General features: G+C 39.7%; 1 protein-coding gene across 1 annotated transcript in view; it reads right to left on the bottom strand.

Annotated features, from left to right (window-relative positions):
• Positions 1 to 8,901: 8,901 nt before the first annotated feature.
• The window catches only part of DAPL1 (death associated protein-like 1), a 19,847-nt gene continuing 11,251 nt past the window's right edge, over positions 8,902 to 17,497 (bottom strand). The window contains exons 2-4 of the mRNA XM_010001082.1: positions 14,459 to 14,546; positions 10,583 to 10,646; positions 8,902 to 9,021 (exon numbers count right to left, since the gene is read on the bottom strand). Of these exons, the coding sequence (XP_009999384.1) occupies positions 8,902 to 9,021; positions 10,583 to 10,646; positions 14,459 to 14,546 (272 nt within the window). The remainder of the gene's footprint in view (positions 9,022 to 10,582; positions 10,647 to 14,458; positions 14,547 to 17,497) is intronic.

The following is a 17,497-nucleotide window of genomic DNA, read 5'->3' as shown; positions in this document are numbered from 1 at the left end:
CGGGAACAGCTCTCCCTTCCCGGGCAGGGAAAGGTTAGAGGTGGTGCAGGAGAGAACCACAGACATGACCTGGAGGCTGAAGATGGTCCCTAGCAGCAAGAGACTTAAAGCACCGAGTTCCTCAAGAACAAGGGGCAGACGAGGGCTTAGGAGAACAAAGATGGGTGCAGCTGAGGCCAGCGCTCTGTGGTCACCCCCAGGAGCTGTATCAAAGCAGCCACCGCCAAAGCATTATCACCAGCTGGGTTTTTTACTTGTAGAAAAACATCTCACATTACTGGGTTTAGGGGGTTTTAAGTCTGAAGCAGTGATGGTTTGAGTGCCATCATTATTAGCACAACAGTTGATAATGTCAGCAGAAATACTTACCTGATGTGTTTCTCTCCCAACCTCAAACCTCTCTTTCCTGGGGCTTTCCACCCCAAATATCCAGTACTCCAGCTATTCCTGCCAAGGAGGCCAAACTGCTGCACGTAATTTCCACAGTAAAGTTGCACTTAATTAGTTAAAAAAAAAATAAATCAATCCTCACACCAACAAAGGAAAAGGTAGGAACAATCCAAAATACATTTTAAACAATAGTAAGAGTTTGCTGGGCAAACTGTGATTCATTTTCATACGTAATTCATCATGAAAAACTAAATCTGAATTTAACTACAAAATAATGATTACAGCACCACAGTATTCCAGAATATCTAGGCTATGCACACATTCCACAGAGCTACAAAGAGAATCCATGTGTGTGTTAAGAAACAAGTTACAGGCTCACACAGAAGAGAAGCATCCCCTGCAGAACCCCGAGGTGATTGCCTTGTGGAGACAAACCCTCCGGGGGTCACAAAGCAGAGCAGTTACCTTAACACTTCTTTTCACTTGACTTCAGCAGCTCAGTAGCTGAAGCCTTGTCCCAGAACAAGGGTAGGGTGCTTTGAGTGACTCAGCTAGCAGCTTGTCTTTCTTCTGGTGGAGAACCCTCTTAATCAGAGCCTCTTCCCTCTGTTTTGTCTAAGAGAGGAGACACACGTCTGGAAAGAGAGGAAATTTTTTCTCTCAGAGGAAATGTCTTGGTTCTGGCAGCCTTTTATGATTTTGTCTTTCTCTCCAACATCCAAGACAAAAAGACTGAGCTATGACCCCACTGTTCTGGGATCTCATCAGGTTCAGTGCCCACTCTCTCTTCCTCAGTATATGAACCCATAATTTACTATTTACAGTCAATTGGATTTAGGTCTTGCTGTTCCACAGGAAAGCTCAGCATCAAGATATTTTTAACTAGGGCTCAATTTTAGTGCTTCCCTATTTGCCTCAGCAGAGCAATGCTTTTGATACCAGCAACACAAAGATTTTTGTTCTCGTCTCTAGCCTACTTTGGGGAAGAATTCAGCCCACAGCTGTTTTTCTACTTTAACTGTTCTGCCCTCTGCTCCTTCCAGTCATCTGTTCAGATGATTTGTCCATTCCCAGCCACTGAAATTCTTCAGCTTTTCCTTTTTTTTTCTTGGTTATGGCTGTCCTCAGAGTCTCACACTTATGCACGCTTACAGTAGTTTTAAAGCCTTTCTTCTTTTGGAAAACATAAACCTTAGACCAAGCTGAAACATAATGGCAGCAGCATCCGCTGTAATGCTGGGGACTAGGGAAATAAGAAATCAGACTTCTCACTTTGTCAGCTCAATTTCAGTGTTACCTTAGATTGGGCTTCTTATCCTAACGTACTATTTCAATGCTTGATTTTGGAGGGCTCTTTCCAATAAGATACTGCTGTAAATTTGAGGGACTTCCTTACTGCACTGAAGCATCACTGTCAGCTGATTTTACTCAAAATAAACCAGCAGGTTCTGAAGCTAGTTGGGGAAGAGAGGCTGGGAACAAGCAAGTATGCACACGGGATCTAAACAGGCCCGTTTTCCCTAGGAAACCAGGCTGGAAGTGGTCACATTGCTTCACAGGGCAAAACAAGAGGGAAGTTTCATATCCAATCACAAACACCACCAATGGCAAAAGACCTCACCATCACAGAAGCATCAAGGTTGGAAAAGACCTTCAAGATCATCAGGCCCAACCATTCGCCCTGCACAGACATGCACCAGGGTGGGTCTTGCTGCCCACAGCAGGTGCTATGCAGAGCCTTGGCCATTTCACACATCAGAACTCTTTACTATTATTTGCCTTTTTAATTTGAGTGTATATATTTAGCATAGAGCATCAGTTCAGAAAATGCACTTTAGAAAACAGAAACACCTTTTCAGATTATGAAGTTTGTAAGTTACTGTATTTGAATTATGTGCTCCAACCAATGGAAAAATAAGGGACAAACATGCTTTGTCTTTGAAGAACTGCTAGTAGTATTTGTGTGGAAGTTAATGCCTATGTGGAAAATACTGAACACAGCAGTAGTCTTAAGGGAAAAATTATTTCCCACCAAGCTGGAACTAAAGCATAGTGAAAAATGTGTTCTTTCACATCTTTCTAACAAATATTAGGGACTGTTCTTTAAAATATAGAATAGAATTTGTTTTTTTATCAGCAAGCCAAAAAGCAAAACACTTTGTGCCTCACTAGCAATGTTTGGAGGTGGAATGCATACACCAGGCTACTGAGAGGTTGTACCTGAGCTGGGGGAAATACCAGAGGTGAGCAGTCCTTGCTGCTCCTTCTGAAAGGAAATGGAGGGTTGATTTAAAATAAAAAATAATTCTACCATCCCTAATAGCTTTAAACTTAAGGTTCTTGAGTTTGTGAACCATGAGCTTATTAGTTTAGGTCAACATATGCATTTAATATAGCAGATACATGCAGTATATCCAATTTTGCCAGCCAGATGTCTAAATTCCTCACAGCCAGGGCCTGCAGAGCTCTGGGCCTGCCCTGCACACCCCACCCTTTTTTGTTGTTGTTTCCTTCTTTTTATTCATTACAGTTCAAGGTAACATGGCCAGTTTGCAGCAGCTACTAAAGGATTAGCAGCTAGGGTTTTCAACATCACTGGAGGGCTCTTCATAACATATTTTTAAATACTGTCTTTAGGATCCTCAAAAAACTTCTGTATAGAAGAGCTCAGTGCCCACCCACTGTGGACAAGCAATTATAGGCCTGCCCAGCTTTGACTGGCATCTGTGAACAGCTCAAACAGCTCATTCTAATCTCATTCTTTGACTTTTTGACTTGTTTTATTTTTTAGGGTTGTTATCCACAGAATAAACCAAGTTAGAAGTTTTCAAATTAAGCTGTTTTCTAATAGATAATCTTGCTTTTGATTGTTTTTGACACTTCTTGATAGTAACACAAAAAAATATTTCAGGCTTGTGTAGCTTAAAGATAGCTCAGAGCTGCTTCAAAACTCTTTGGCTTTAAAAAATCATACCAAAAATGGAAAATTTAAACTAGAAGGAATTTAAGAAAGTTCTGAACAATGAAACAGGAGGGTGGATTTATATTTTCAAGCCAGTCTTCATTTTAGTGACTGTTGTATTTCAGTAAATGCATTATTGTGCAACTAAAATTATGGCTATTATATAAACAATTCTTAATAATAGCTTAGGAAGTCTTAAACATTCCTTTACATACAAGTAACTTCTGAACTATTTGTCAGAAGCAAATCCAAACTACAAAAGAAAAGCACTGTGCACAAGTTAAGTCAGTTTGAGAAGTTTCATCCCTTATATCTAACTGTTGAGTAGAAAAAGCAGTATCCAACTTCTCAGTGTTGCCTGGCTCAAGTAGCCACCTTGAGAAAGATAATATGAAAGCATCTACAAACCCAGCAAAACTTCATTAACTCTGTACATGTACCTGATGCCAATATAGTATGCATTTCACTCCTTGTTCTGTTTCCTTTTTAATTGACTACAGTTACAAACGCAGAGGATGCAGGAAGTATAAGAAATCAGATACTATTTTTGTTACCATAAAGTTATGCCCTTTGTATCATTGTAACTTCTTGAGAGTCATTTTGTCTATGAAATACCAACTCATGACTTCATAAACGATTATTTTTTTCTTTGAAACTTTTCCAGAATATTAATATGCACCTCCCTGCAAGAACACAGCTGTTTTTTTGAGGCCAGCTCAGAAACCTGGCAGAACCTGAGTAAGCTGCAGGCATATAGCAGCCTCTTGTGGCAAAACTAGTGTACACGTAGTAAGAACTATTGAATTTCTTAAGCTAGTCTCGATATGAATCATAAACGTCTATAACAATCTCAAGTGTTAGCAAGCAAGGACAGTTGAAGAGTCTGTTTAGTTGGAGGGTCTCTCTTAGCCAGAGACTTAGCAGTACTCAGACCAGCATTGTAACAGTCCTCCTCTTCAGCTGAAGGATGAACATTGGTGGCTTGTTATAAATGAAGTGCCAGGCTGAAATTTCTGTTAATAAAATTATCTAATAAAAGTTTTTCATTACAATTCAGCAAGAGTGGAATAATGCTAGTGGAGTCCAGGGCTAGGTTTGACCAGAATAACACGTAGCTATTATACCTGCTATAAACATACTATTATGTTGAATCATTGTTCTCTGCATGGTTTTGCTGATTAAAGGGAAAACTATGACTGGTTTCACCCGGGAAGCCAAAGTGCCTTTACAGTTTACAGTAGCTAAGCAGGACTGAACACAGTTGGAGTACCACCCTGGTTCAGCAATGTGTTCTGCAGAATGCTGGCACAGCAGCAGCCCTTCAGCTGACAGGGGAGGGCAAGAAACACTTAGACATTGCTGTAGGCCTGGGAGGCAAAACAAATGGACCTTGGCATCTGCAAAGAATCCCATCACACCTACCATCTCTACAAAGACCTAACTCACACCTACCATTTCTACAAAGACCTAACTCACACCTACTATTTCTACAAATACCTAACTCACAAGGGTTCCAAAAGTGTGAAGTTGTCACACGGACCTGAGTCAAACTGTGACAGAAGTGCACATTCCTCCTGCTATGCTGATCAGCTGCAAATCTGTCCTCCTCAGGCTAAGTGGAAGAGGATAGTCTAGGAGGTGCAGGAAGGAATGGCAGTGTGTTGAAACAATGACCCTCAAACACAGCAAGGTTTTCAAAACCAGAAGGTGCTTTACTGCTAAACTGTCACAGGATTTCTGCACAACAGGAACAATCACAATAGAATACAAGAGATAACAGCGATTAGACCAAGAATTGTTGTACATTCCAGAAATATACTCCTCTACCACTGGAAATAAAGATGAGCTCAGTGGATGCTTGGGGTGTGTGTACCAGTTACCAGAACTTCTGTGCTGTGTACACCAGGGAGAGGCTACTGTGCTTGAAATTACTTTGAAATCTGTGCATACTACTTGAGAGGAACAGGTTGAACAAGTACATAGAGGCTTTAAACATCAGCTAATATTAAGACTTTTGCTATTGTTGTCTTATGGTAACTTCCCAGATTTGCCATGTGCCATTTCTGTGCTATTTCATCTGCTGCAGTTCACGAAGGTCAGATTCTCTCAATTCAGACCTCAGCCCATACACCTCACAGCACATACTACAGCTCATTCCAGATCAGTTAAAAGTTGCACAGTGCCAAATTCCCAAACAACTCCGTCAAGCACCACCCAACCTGGGAGTGTCAAGTGCTTAAAGCCAGAGACTCTTCCTTGCTCAAAAGGAAATTCATCCCTGCAGAGAAGTCCAGCAAAACACACCTCTTTTACTCAGACTGTCAAACAGAACTGTGGCATTACCAAGCTTACCAGTGTGTCAAACCAACCAACGTTCACTGAAACATGTTTTCATTGCTTTTGTTGCCACTGGGTTTCAGTCACTCCCATCTGTAAGGTGTTTTTGAGGTCTACAGATTAACAACAGCTGCAAATTAACCAACACTGTGTACATCAAAAGGATGAAATATATAGCAAAAGAAAGTTTCCTCAAACCATGCCATTCTTGCTGGATGCCTGCATCATTTGTGGCAACCCTCAAGAAAACTGGCTTCCTGCAAGCTTTTAATTTTTCTAACAAACCAACTGTATTTGTTCCTTATGTTCTGAATTTAGCTGTAGTTCATATGTCAATAATAAAAGCAAAGTGCTAAATTGAAACTTGAACTAAATAAAACAAACTCCCTAAAAGAGCAGACACAACTGATTCATCATAGTATCAATGATGGTGCAAATACTAATGAAAATGACACAGAGAATGGAAGGGACAAACAGGATGAAAAAGTTGTTGACTATTTAGAAGTTCAAAATATGGCCCTAGTTTCCTGTTTAGCTCTTTTTATTAAGAATATTATTATAAGCAGAAATCCTTAATAAATATAAATAAATTAGAGAAGACAATGTGCCTGACAGTGCACCTATCAAAATGCAACAGATGAGCAAACTACCTTTGGTAGAAAAGGGACTCTTAATTATAGAATGTTTAAGCAGAAGAGTTCAGTTTGTTCTCTTTACAAATCTTTCAGATTTCCTCTAAAGACTAGTAAGTGCTACTGACACACAGTATAGAACCCTGCTGTGACACCACCACAGAGATGACCCACTACAGCAGCAGGTGAATCAAATCAGTCACCAGGATCTCTTGCTCCACAAGATGCCTGTTACAGCAGAGATGAGCTTGCACCTGTTTTGCATTTACTAAAGCCATGAAACTGAGTTATCACAACTAGACCTCCTGGCTTCCCGTGAGGTCTTCTTTTTACACCTGAAAATGTTACCCAGACAGAACATGGAAGACACTTTCCACTCAAGCAGGCTTTCTGCCAGGCTGCTTGGAACCACCACACTGTCACTCCAGAGAGGTTATGTACATGCACAGATTCTAGGCACTGCTGCAACACATGCATGGATTCATTTTTCCAGGAGGATTTAAGCTTCTTAGAAGCTCCTTCAAAGCTTATTCTGAGCCTATGCTGCACATTCCCATTTGCCAATACAGCAGATGCTAAACTTCCAGAACCTGAGTTACAGTATATACTTAATTCATCTGTATAGTCTTGAACTTGTACATGTGCACTGCACAGAGCAGAACAGAGGACTTTGCATGGACATTTACATCCATAAGCAATGACAGTATGACTATCTGATTTAGGTCACAAAGGTGATTTCCTATAGGTACCCCCTACACCAAACATGCCACCCCTACCTGAACATACTGCTTTAAACAGGTTAAATAACATGCATTGAAAAAAACTAAACAAAAAGTGAAAAATATAAGGAACTAACAAAAAGGTGGTCAGATCCTTTAGTTCACTCACTGCCACTTGCAGCAATTGATGTTACATCACAACACATATGTGGGCACAACTGCAGTGCAGAAGCTGGGGAATGGAAAGTGTGCTACACACAATATAAAAGCAGAACTAGATGCTTTCCAAATCCCACACCTACAGTTTAAATATCTGTCAAGTATATTGCTGCTGTTGTCCAGGATAACAGGGACAGTATTTTACAAGTAGCTGAGGAACATGGGAGGAAAAACAGTCTTCTTCATAGCAGCAGCAGCATTTTGATTTTTTTCTACTTATTCAAGGTGTAACCAAATTACTTGTTGCACATACTACTAATCACCACCTCCTGTGATCATAATTTAATCTTTAATCAACATCAAGTTATTTACATTTGATGGATGGATGAAATGAAGCAGACATTCATGTGAAGTGGTAATACTAATTCTTGACAACTCACCTGGGATCCCTCTATTTAAGGGGGAGTGTATTTCATACATTTATGGTATATTTCCACTGAAGTCACATGGAAAGCACTCAATAAAAAGCCTCTTTGACAATATAAAGAGTTTTTAGAGCATCATATTTTATATTGATTTTCTATTTGGACTCCTTGACTACAATCTTAGTGACATATGCATCTTCAATCAGTAGCTTAAAAGAGTCCTAGCAGAATTAAATTCAGAGCAAGCCATCAGCTGAGCTACTCAATCAACCAGCAGCAGCAGCAGAAGAGTATTTTCCTCTGCCCTGGGCAGGACTAACCATTTCTGCTGTCCTTGCTGACAGTGTAAGCAGGCAGGGCTCAAGGCCACTGTACCTGTGCTTACAATTGCTCCTCCCCATTAGTAAGCTTGACCCCTTAGACCCTACTACCACTAGTCCAAGTTCAGTCTCACTTCTCAGCCTCAAATCCCATTCTGCCATCCCAACCTTGAACTGCATCTTCAAATCACTGCACTCTCCACAACTTGGCTCCTCCATCATCTCACCTCTCATCCCAGAGGTTCAACTCCAAGTCAGGCACCTCCTTCACTCATCGTCCCCAGCCCAAAAAAGGTTCACTCAGACCATTTTCACTTGCTTCCTCCTACTCTCTGGACCCCAGTAGAGGAATGTCTGCAGAGAAGATGGATTTCCTTGCAGTAAGAAATGGAATTTAAACAAAAATAAAAATATTTCCACTGCATAGAAGTCTTTCCCAGGACTCTGACGTTTCTTACTGTGCAGTAAGCCTCAGGCATATATTCAGCCTGGAACACCTCAGCCTAAATTAACCACAAAAACAAAACACCCTAAGAGATCAAGCGATAGGCAATCTGGATTTTAGGAAGCATGTGAGAACATTTTCTATTGTCATTATGAAATCTATCACAGAACAAGCCTTTCAGTTGTGGCCTGCTTTCTTAGGAGCACGTTCACTTAAAAATTAAAAAAGAAAAGAGGACTGCAAGTTTCACTTATTGGTGAATTCTGACTGAAGTACTGCAAGTCTGTAAGACTTCTTTGCACCAAGTTATTACTATACAGTAGGTAAAGCCAAATTAGACAGAAGCCATGAAATTTTAATAACACCAAAGTACATTTAGCAACTCTTCTTATATTTTATTGTCAGTAACAGAAATACAGTAAGATACAAGGCACACAGCTTTTGATCCTTTTACCAAAGTGTACGAAGTGCTATTTTGACTAGAAACTCACTCTTAAGTAAACATGAGTTTCTTAACATTTCCGTGGCTGTTGAATGATATAAATTCTTTTGGGCAGTATGAACTTCTCCAAGGCAGGCTGTGGCTTTTGCTGAGCCACTTGTAATGCTGCTGCATGAGTTCTGTGGCTCATCTGTAACATTAATGGAGAAAAAAAAAAACTTGCGATAGAATACAGATATTCTTCCAAAATTCCATCAGATGAAAGAAGTTTAAAAAAGGTAGTAAAGCTTGAGAAAAAATACAAATGATCACTACATAAAACTCAGTGATTCAGTACATATAATTAGAATTGCTGTTTGCAAAGTGGTATTAGTCTGACTACCTTTGGTGTACTGTTAGGTTTTTTCATCTCTTTTTTTTTGTAGTTCATAGAAGGAGCTGTCAAGATTAGGGAAGCAGAGCAAATAATCAGGATGCCAGAGTTCACAGTAACTTGCTTCAAATTCTTATTCTGGCAGATTCAAATACTCATCATTACAGTATCTCTCACTTGCTAACCTATTGGGGCAGCTTTATTATGTGTGAGGCTCTGGAAACCAATGGAAAGAAATGGATAGGTCTGAGCAGAGAAGATGGGGACCAGTGGAGGAGAAACAGGATGAGTTGTATCTGTTCTCCTTATCAAATATATCTAAGCAAAAATTCAGTATCTACATACTAAAGGTATCATCACATCTGTTCATTAAAGGCTTATGCTGAAATGATGCAGCTGATGTTTTACCAAGCTCTCTGGATGGGAACTCCTGTGTGCTTCAGAATCTAAAGACTACACATGTACGAAAAATAGATGAGAACTGTTGGATCTTCAGATTAGCATGCAAGTTAAAACTTATTAAACAGCTCTTATTAAAATAAGCTTATTAAAAGCTTATTAAAACAGCTCTTGCAAAACCAACGTGTAAGAGTCTGCATCAACAGCCTAGCAAGAGACATTGGACAGCAGCTGGAAATATGACCAACAGAAGGGTCCATCAACAGCTTTGCAACACAAAGCTTTGTGGTATATCCAAGGAAGAAGTCAAAAAGCTGCTGGAGTGTCTAACCTCAGTCCCTGGGTGGAACAGCTGCACATGGGCAACAGTGGAACGTGATGTGCCTGCTGCTCAGGGACCAGGGACAGCAGTGACATTATCTTACCCTCTTGGTACCCACTGTGCACTTGTCAGGGACACCTCCCACCTCCTGCAAGAAGCTATCTTCTTGCTTCTCTAGGCTGGATCCTTACAGAAGTTAAAGCTGTTTCAACAGTGGGATAGAGGGACTGAAGACTAGGTTTTGTTCTGGGTTGTAATCCCAGCTCTGCCACAAGCTTGCTTTGCTACTGATTATTCTTCCCCACATTTCAAGAAATCAAAATAAAAATACTTTTCAAAAGGACACAGCTTAATATCTAGCTGTACTTTTCTGTAACAGGCATATATAACTATCCTGGGACTACTTAACATTAAATAGGAAAGAAATCAAACAGCAGAATAAGGAGGGAAGGATGGTTAATTTTAGCCATCTAGAATTTTAGCCACACAACTGCTAAAGAAGAAGATCATCTCAAGAATATTTAGTGGCAGATGACAAACATACCAATGTCACATGACAGCAGATAAAGGGAGATTAATAATTATTATTGGTTTTAATGTTTAGCTTTATGGAGAAGCCCTGACAAAGATGTATCATGTCCTCCCAGTTGTACTTACTTTGCTCAGTGCTTCTGCAAGCAAGACACCTACGTTCTGAGTTCTTGAAAAACTGGTAATAGCACTGTAAAACAAAACAGAAAAGCATTTAGCATTTTTTCCATCTCACAGAAACACTTGTCACATTTATTTTTAAGACTTAATACAAAACTGTGTTGTACTAGAAATTTAGGGTTTTGAACTAAATCCTGAACTTAATCACATTAAAGATATGATATTTAAAAAAAAGGTGTGCTTCCTCAGAATGGATCAATGCAAAACCTGTGTTGCAGGTTGCTTTATTTAGATATAGCCTTATAAAAAACCTATAGATAAAATATCCTTAAATATTTCAAAAGGGATTATGTTTTACACCGTGGTGTAGCTTCACAGAAGATGGGCACTGATATTCAGAACTACAAAATCTGACTTGGTAATTTTTTTAAATTCTGATCTACGCCCATGGAAAAAACTAACCCATTGCTTTTGGGGAGTGTTTCCTTTGAGAGCAGCAATTTGTCAAGCAAGAACTTTTTGTGCAAGATTATTCCATTAATTTCTTTATATTCCAATTAAAAACAGCCATGTTATCCATATTCCACAAATAGACAACCTGTGGCTATGACAATTTAGTTCAGCAACAGTTGATTGTGAGGTTTGCAGATTCTTCTGATACCATTACTTGCAGTGACATCTCTGTAGCTTAGAATAGAGTCAAGAAAAAAATAAATCATTATTTCTCCTGCACATGAAATAAGACACTTTAAGTGTGTCTCTTGAAATAGCAGGTACTGCTTCAGTTAATGATCCCGTGGATCAGGGAAGACACATTTCCTACTACATTTCAATTTAGCCATCAGTTTGTCACACTGACAAATCTAAGTTATACAAGAACTGTTTATACCACCAGATAAGTATGACTATGGAAAATACTGCAGCAAAACTATGCAGAAAACTGGCAATCAATGAAAATAAAACTATTCTACCTCCAGCAAAAACACAAACTGAAAATACCCAAGTTATTAAAACCAACTACAAACTCCAAGAACACACTACATTTTTAATTCTTTTTCTTAAGTAATTAGTATAGTCAAATGCAATGTACTGTCAGAAAACTGTCAGATAGGCATCTAGTGATGAACATGCTGCACTACACTGTCATGCTGTACTTCAGACAGACCCTTGGAAGCAAGTGTGCTGTTTTTAGAGCCAAATCTCAAAGCTCCCCTATTTTCAAAACCAACCTCAGCTCTTAACAGCCACTTCAAGCTGTGACAATGACTTTGAGCCAATCAGATAATCTCATCTGAATCAGAAACTTGTACAGAGTCTGTACATGACAACTACTGAGCTACCTCACAAAGTTCTCAGTGACTTCTGTGATTGCAGCCTGACTAGGAAACCCAGTAGCCCAGCACAGTGTGTGTACTGCATTGAGCCACCTCAGGTTCTGGTGCAGAGTGAACAGGAAAGGAGCGTGTGTTAATGGCTCGGCTTTGTTCCAAAAACTGTATTTTAGGTTAGTGTTCTTCAAGCCAGCAAGGAGAAAAAACACAAACAAAACCCCACAGCAGTGATGTCTGTAGCCTGTCAAGAAATGGTGCCAATATGCCAGCGTTAAATACAGCTAAACCCAGTTAATTTACAGTTATCCAGCTGATTACACTATTATAGAGCAAAAAATAAAATCACATCTTGCTCCCAAACCTGAGTTCAGCTGTCAGTCTAGTCACAAGCGTCCCTTTTAACTCCTGGCAAAATGTATTTCACAACAATGTTACTAGAGTACAGTACTTTGTAGTGGCTGTCACGACACTGACACAATTATTGCAACCAACACACAGACATTAAGCTGGACAGAACCCTTCTTGACAGCCACTGAAGATGTTCAGGAACACCTGAGGTAAAACTCTTCATCAAGAGCAACACAGGCAGTGAAAATCTCAGTGGGGAAAAAAAGTGGCAATGAGAACAAAGTCACCTGTGCTGCTTATCTATCTTATCTAATCCAGGCTTTTAAAATGGTTACCTGGGCACCATGGAAACTCTGAACTACAGGTGGCTCCTTTTTTATGGGTAAACAGAAACTGATGTGCCTACATCCCCAGTAGTGGAAGGAGTAATTCACAGCCTTCAGGATAATTCCAAGATATGCTTTAGCAAAGACATGATTCTAGAGCTGCTCCCAGTTTGGACAGGCCTCTTCAGCAAGCCCAGAGCAAATTCTCATGAGGAAAATAAAAGACTGCTTGAAGGGAGCTCTAATCTTGAGAGATACTACAGAATATTTAATCTTGTTTCACTTCAGTTAATTTTTATGCATAAAACTAATCCCAAACTGGGACTACAGCAGAGGTGTCTACATGTAGACAGAAATCAGAGCCTAAACCTATGGGTGAAAATATTTGCTTACAAGTGCTTTTTTACAGCAAGATGACAAAGTCACTTTTACAGCAACAACAGATGTGTTTCCTACCCATACCTAACAAAGTAATGGTCAACAGTTTCCAAGGCAAGGAGGAATTTCAGGCTCTCCTCCTTCTAAAGGGAACAAACCTCTCCTTCTGCTCTCAGATGTCTACAAGATCAGACTGTGCTCTCCTCTTGGAGCTGGGTCACTGGGCAGCAACATTTTGATGTTACAGAGGGGTAGGAAACAGTGAACACGAGGTGCAGAAGCACTCACTAGAAAAGGATACCCATGTTCCAGCCTCAGCTCACACATGATTTTGAACACTGACCAAAGGTATCAAATGCACGAGTTACAATGCTGAGTGGAATTTTAGATGCTCCTCCCCAAGCACAGTACTTTAAACATGTTTTTTTCTTCTCCCCACAAAGGTTAATTTTTTTTTTCTTCTACGAAGTCTTCTATGAAATTTTCAAGAGAAAGCATCTCTAGCTCAGGGGTGAAGGCAACTGACCCAGCAAGATATGTACCACTTTTAGCTAACAACAGGCTAACATTCTGGCCTTCAATGTCCTCACAAATGTCCTAATCATCACATGGAGGAGGAGATGTACACCACTTCCTTGCACAGCAAGGTCAGAGCTATCAGGACACAACAGATTTGTTCCCAGAGCAAAGGGAACTTTTGGTGCACAAAAAAGAAGGCATGTGGTGAGATAAGGAACATCCAAACTGGGTGGCCAGTGGGAAAGTTTAAAATGGTAATAGAAGCAAAAACTTAAGTGTCTAACGCCTATTTAGGCACCGTGATCCATTTAGAACTTGGACCCTAATGTTAATTCAAGAACACTAAACCACTAAGATTTTACCCTCTTATCCCTCCATTGTAAGAAAATATTTGTTCTGGTGATTACTTCAACCAGCCACTGCTACTTCATTCTAAAGTAGAAGTGTACCTTCATTTTGGGGAAAAATAGCTTGAGTAACCTTCGGAAGTAGAAAGCAGAAAAGGCCAAATTAGATTTGAGATTGAAGCAGGAAATAACAGACCATACAGAAGATAAATCCACACCTCCCCCAAAGAGTCTATTAATCTCCTACAGAATAAGGACAGCTTAAAAATTATTCTTATTTAACTGGAAACTGTTCAACAATTACTTTATTAAGTACAGGTATGCAACACAAAATTATTCTTATTTAACTGGAAACTGTTCAGGTATGCAACATGTTGCTTTAGTTTCTGTTCCATAATACATGACAAGACAGTAGAGATTCAGCCTTTGTCTTTCACTGCAAAGTGTAGTCCCAAGGTTCTGAAGGCTGAGGATTTTTTGTTTGGAAGTTCCTCAGAGTTGCCTTTAATTTATAAAGTGCACAATTTAAGAATTAAACTCTTCAGTTTAAGAGTTTAAGAGGTGTCCTTATTTTCAGCCTCCAGCCCATTACCTATGAACTTTAACCATGGAGCAAGCCCTGTAGTGCAGTACCTTGTCTTTTCTTTTCCTGGAGGTTTAGCATTTTTCTGACCAGGTCTGTTTTCTGCCTTTTTAGACACCCTCATACCTCCAGCTTTGCCTGCAAGAAGAAAACACAACTCATGTAAAACTATCAATAGAATTACATGCTACATTAGTTACACTTAAAGAAGTAAAATTACTTATATCTGAAACAACTGTTAACAAGAAATCACCTTTCAATATTTAACTCCATCCTTCACTTTTAAACACACATACACACAGAAGAAAGCCTAAGAGATCCAACAAAGACTTGAAAATTCCGTGCCATGGCATCCTCAAATCAACTTCCAAATACCGTAATCAAGAAGTCAGAGGGGTTTTGGTCACTGCTAACTGCATTAAATCTTAACACCATATTATATTACTATCAATTCTTTTCCTCTGAATCTCAGGTGTAATAGTTTACATTTAAAATTTAAGAAAGTAAAACAAAGAAACATGTTCAGGTTTTCAAACAATGTCACTAACAGCAATAAAGGTTTCATTATTTGCTCCAGGTATTCTAGAATTAACCTAGTATTGCAGATAAGAACCAGCTGCATACTTATCTTGCACTTGTGTTCTAACAAGTTTAATTATATTTTATTAAGATATCTGTCAATCACAAAACCAATTAGCACTAATTAAGCTACAGAACATCAAACACTAACAATTTAAGTTCTAAGGTATGTCAGAAATTTCAGCTTGGAACTAAGAACATGTAAAGTTATCTAAAACATCTTGATGAAAGAAATACTTTGTGCCTGTTCACTAGGGCTTAAGTCTTAAAACTGTGAAAGTAAGAACAAACTTATTGAACATTTATTATTTTGAGGAAGATGCTTCATCTTACATTAACGTTCCTATTCTTATAATGAATAATCAAGACTAGAGTTTTCAAATGCAAATATCCGGTGGCAGGAGTCAATAGGGAATGGAGAAAACCTTCAAGAATGACCCAGTTAAATAACATGAGAATTGTATTTGGCCATTTTTGTGGGAACAAATGTGTCCATCTGTCAGTAACACCTGTTTTGTATCAAATCTGACTACTCTCCTTTTTATTTCCTGGTTGCAGGTTTAGTTTGAGAAACAAAAACTCTCGTTCAGTTAAGTCCAAAGCATCTTTACAGTGCTGGAACTCCACAGTATCTAGACTCAGCTTTTCTTTTCAAAATTACATATCTGGAGTTCATTGTATTGCTGTATAAGCAGCAAATTAACTGCCTAGCAGTCTCCGAGCTACAAATACACTAGAGAACAAAACTGAACCAAATTCTTTTGGAAGTTTAACTACAAATTAAAAGTCTCCTCTGAAATGAAAGTGTCAACCATTTCCGATTATCTACCAGTAAGGAGAATCAAGACTCTAAATACCATCAGTTCACAAGGTGTGAAACTCTTCTCTTTGTTAGCAACAGTTTACTTGAGAGACATCTTTAAACAAGAATGATGATGGATTAAAAAAAACCCACCCCTCCTCCTGGAATATTTCAAGATCTCAAACTGACATCTTCTTAGCATTACATTCTCTTCTTAACAAGTTCACAGAAACACAGAATCACCTTGGTTGGAAAAGATCTTCAGGATCATCGAGTCCAACTGTTAACCCAACACTGACTAGTCCTTAACTAAACCATATCCTTAAGTACTGTGTCTATTTGACTCCTAAATCCCTCCAGGGATGGTGACTACACCACTACCCTGGGCAGGCTGTTCCAATGCCTGCTAACCCTTCCAGTGAAGAAATTCTTCCTAACAACCAATCTAAACCTCCCCTGGCAGACCTTGAGGCCATCACCTCATTCTATCGCTTGTAACTTCATTGGACAGACTGATGCCCACCTCTTAACAACCTTCTTTAAGGTAGTTCATCCAGAACATCCATACAAGTTATCCCAAGTATTCTTCCACAGCTTGCTAGGTGCTTAGATTTGTTTAGCTTTTTAGGAACAAGTCAAACTGCAAATGGGAACCTAAGCTAAAAGTTGGAAGTAGATAAAACCATAACTGAACCTAAGTCAGTCACTTCTAATCTGGATGTTCACTAAGCACCCATGTGCAGGACTGGTGATAGAGACCTGCATTTTGTGTAGTTTTAATTGAGCTAAGGGATCCAGACACACAGGGAGGCAGAGACACTCTCACACTATGAAGGTCTACAGAAAGCACTAGCAGGGGTGGGGGGGTGTTGGGGGGCAGGCAGGAAGGAGATACCCAAAATGGGAGAAGATACTTAAACTTAAGTGGCCAATCAGTAATTGTGCCTACTGCAGCAAGCACAGAGACACAAGTTATTTATAATTATTAGAAATAATGCAGGAATTACTTCAGTCTTTCCACTGACTTGAAAACAGCTGCTAGTAGCAGCTGCCAAACCTCATCAAACCCATGCATGGCAGTGGAAGAGTTAAATATGGATGCATCTGGAATGCATCAGAAAGCTGTTTTGTAATTTGTCTTTTCCCTCCCCCAGCAATTAATTAATTGAGATGTCAAAGTTTTAATATAGAGTTCAATGTTTTCATATTTCTAAGTGCCTCATGAACCACGTAATCTAAGAGATATGAAGTGCATGCAAAAAACTTTACAAATTTTCACTAAGGTACAGTGGTTTGTGGGAAGCTACCCCAAAGGCAATGGGTGGTGGAACTTTCAAAAACTGGGACAAAAATTTGGCAAAGGCCACCTAGTTAGTTAATACCAGGGGATCCATCAATTGGGCTGGTCCTGCTCAGTCAGACCTTTTGCATACTGCAGATGGGAATAAAGTCCCTGTGGTGTGTGAGAGGAACTTGCTGGGTAAAGGTGTCTGGGTCTATCCTGCTTCAGGCAAAGGTAAACCTGTCAGGGGTATTGCTTTTGCTCAGGGACCCGGACACACCTGGTGTGTGATGATGGAGAATCACAGAACCCCAGGGGTTGGAAGGGACCTGGGAAGCTCCCCCAGCCCAACCCCCCTGCCAGAGCAGGGGCACCCAGAGCACATCACACAGGAACGTGGCCAGGGGGGTTGGAATGTCTCCAGAG

This window comes from Chaetura pelagica, unplaced genomic scaffold (assembly GCF_000747805.2).
Source record: "Chaetura pelagica isolate M959 unplaced genomic scaffold, ChaPel_1.0 scaffold26, whole genome shotgun sequence".
Lineage (NCBI taxonomy): Eukaryota > Metazoa > Chordata > Aves > Apodiformes > Apodidae > Chaetura > Chaetura pelagica.
The sequence above is the reverse complement of the archived record's forward strand: the minus strand, read 5'-3'. Positions and strand labels throughout refer to the sequence as shown.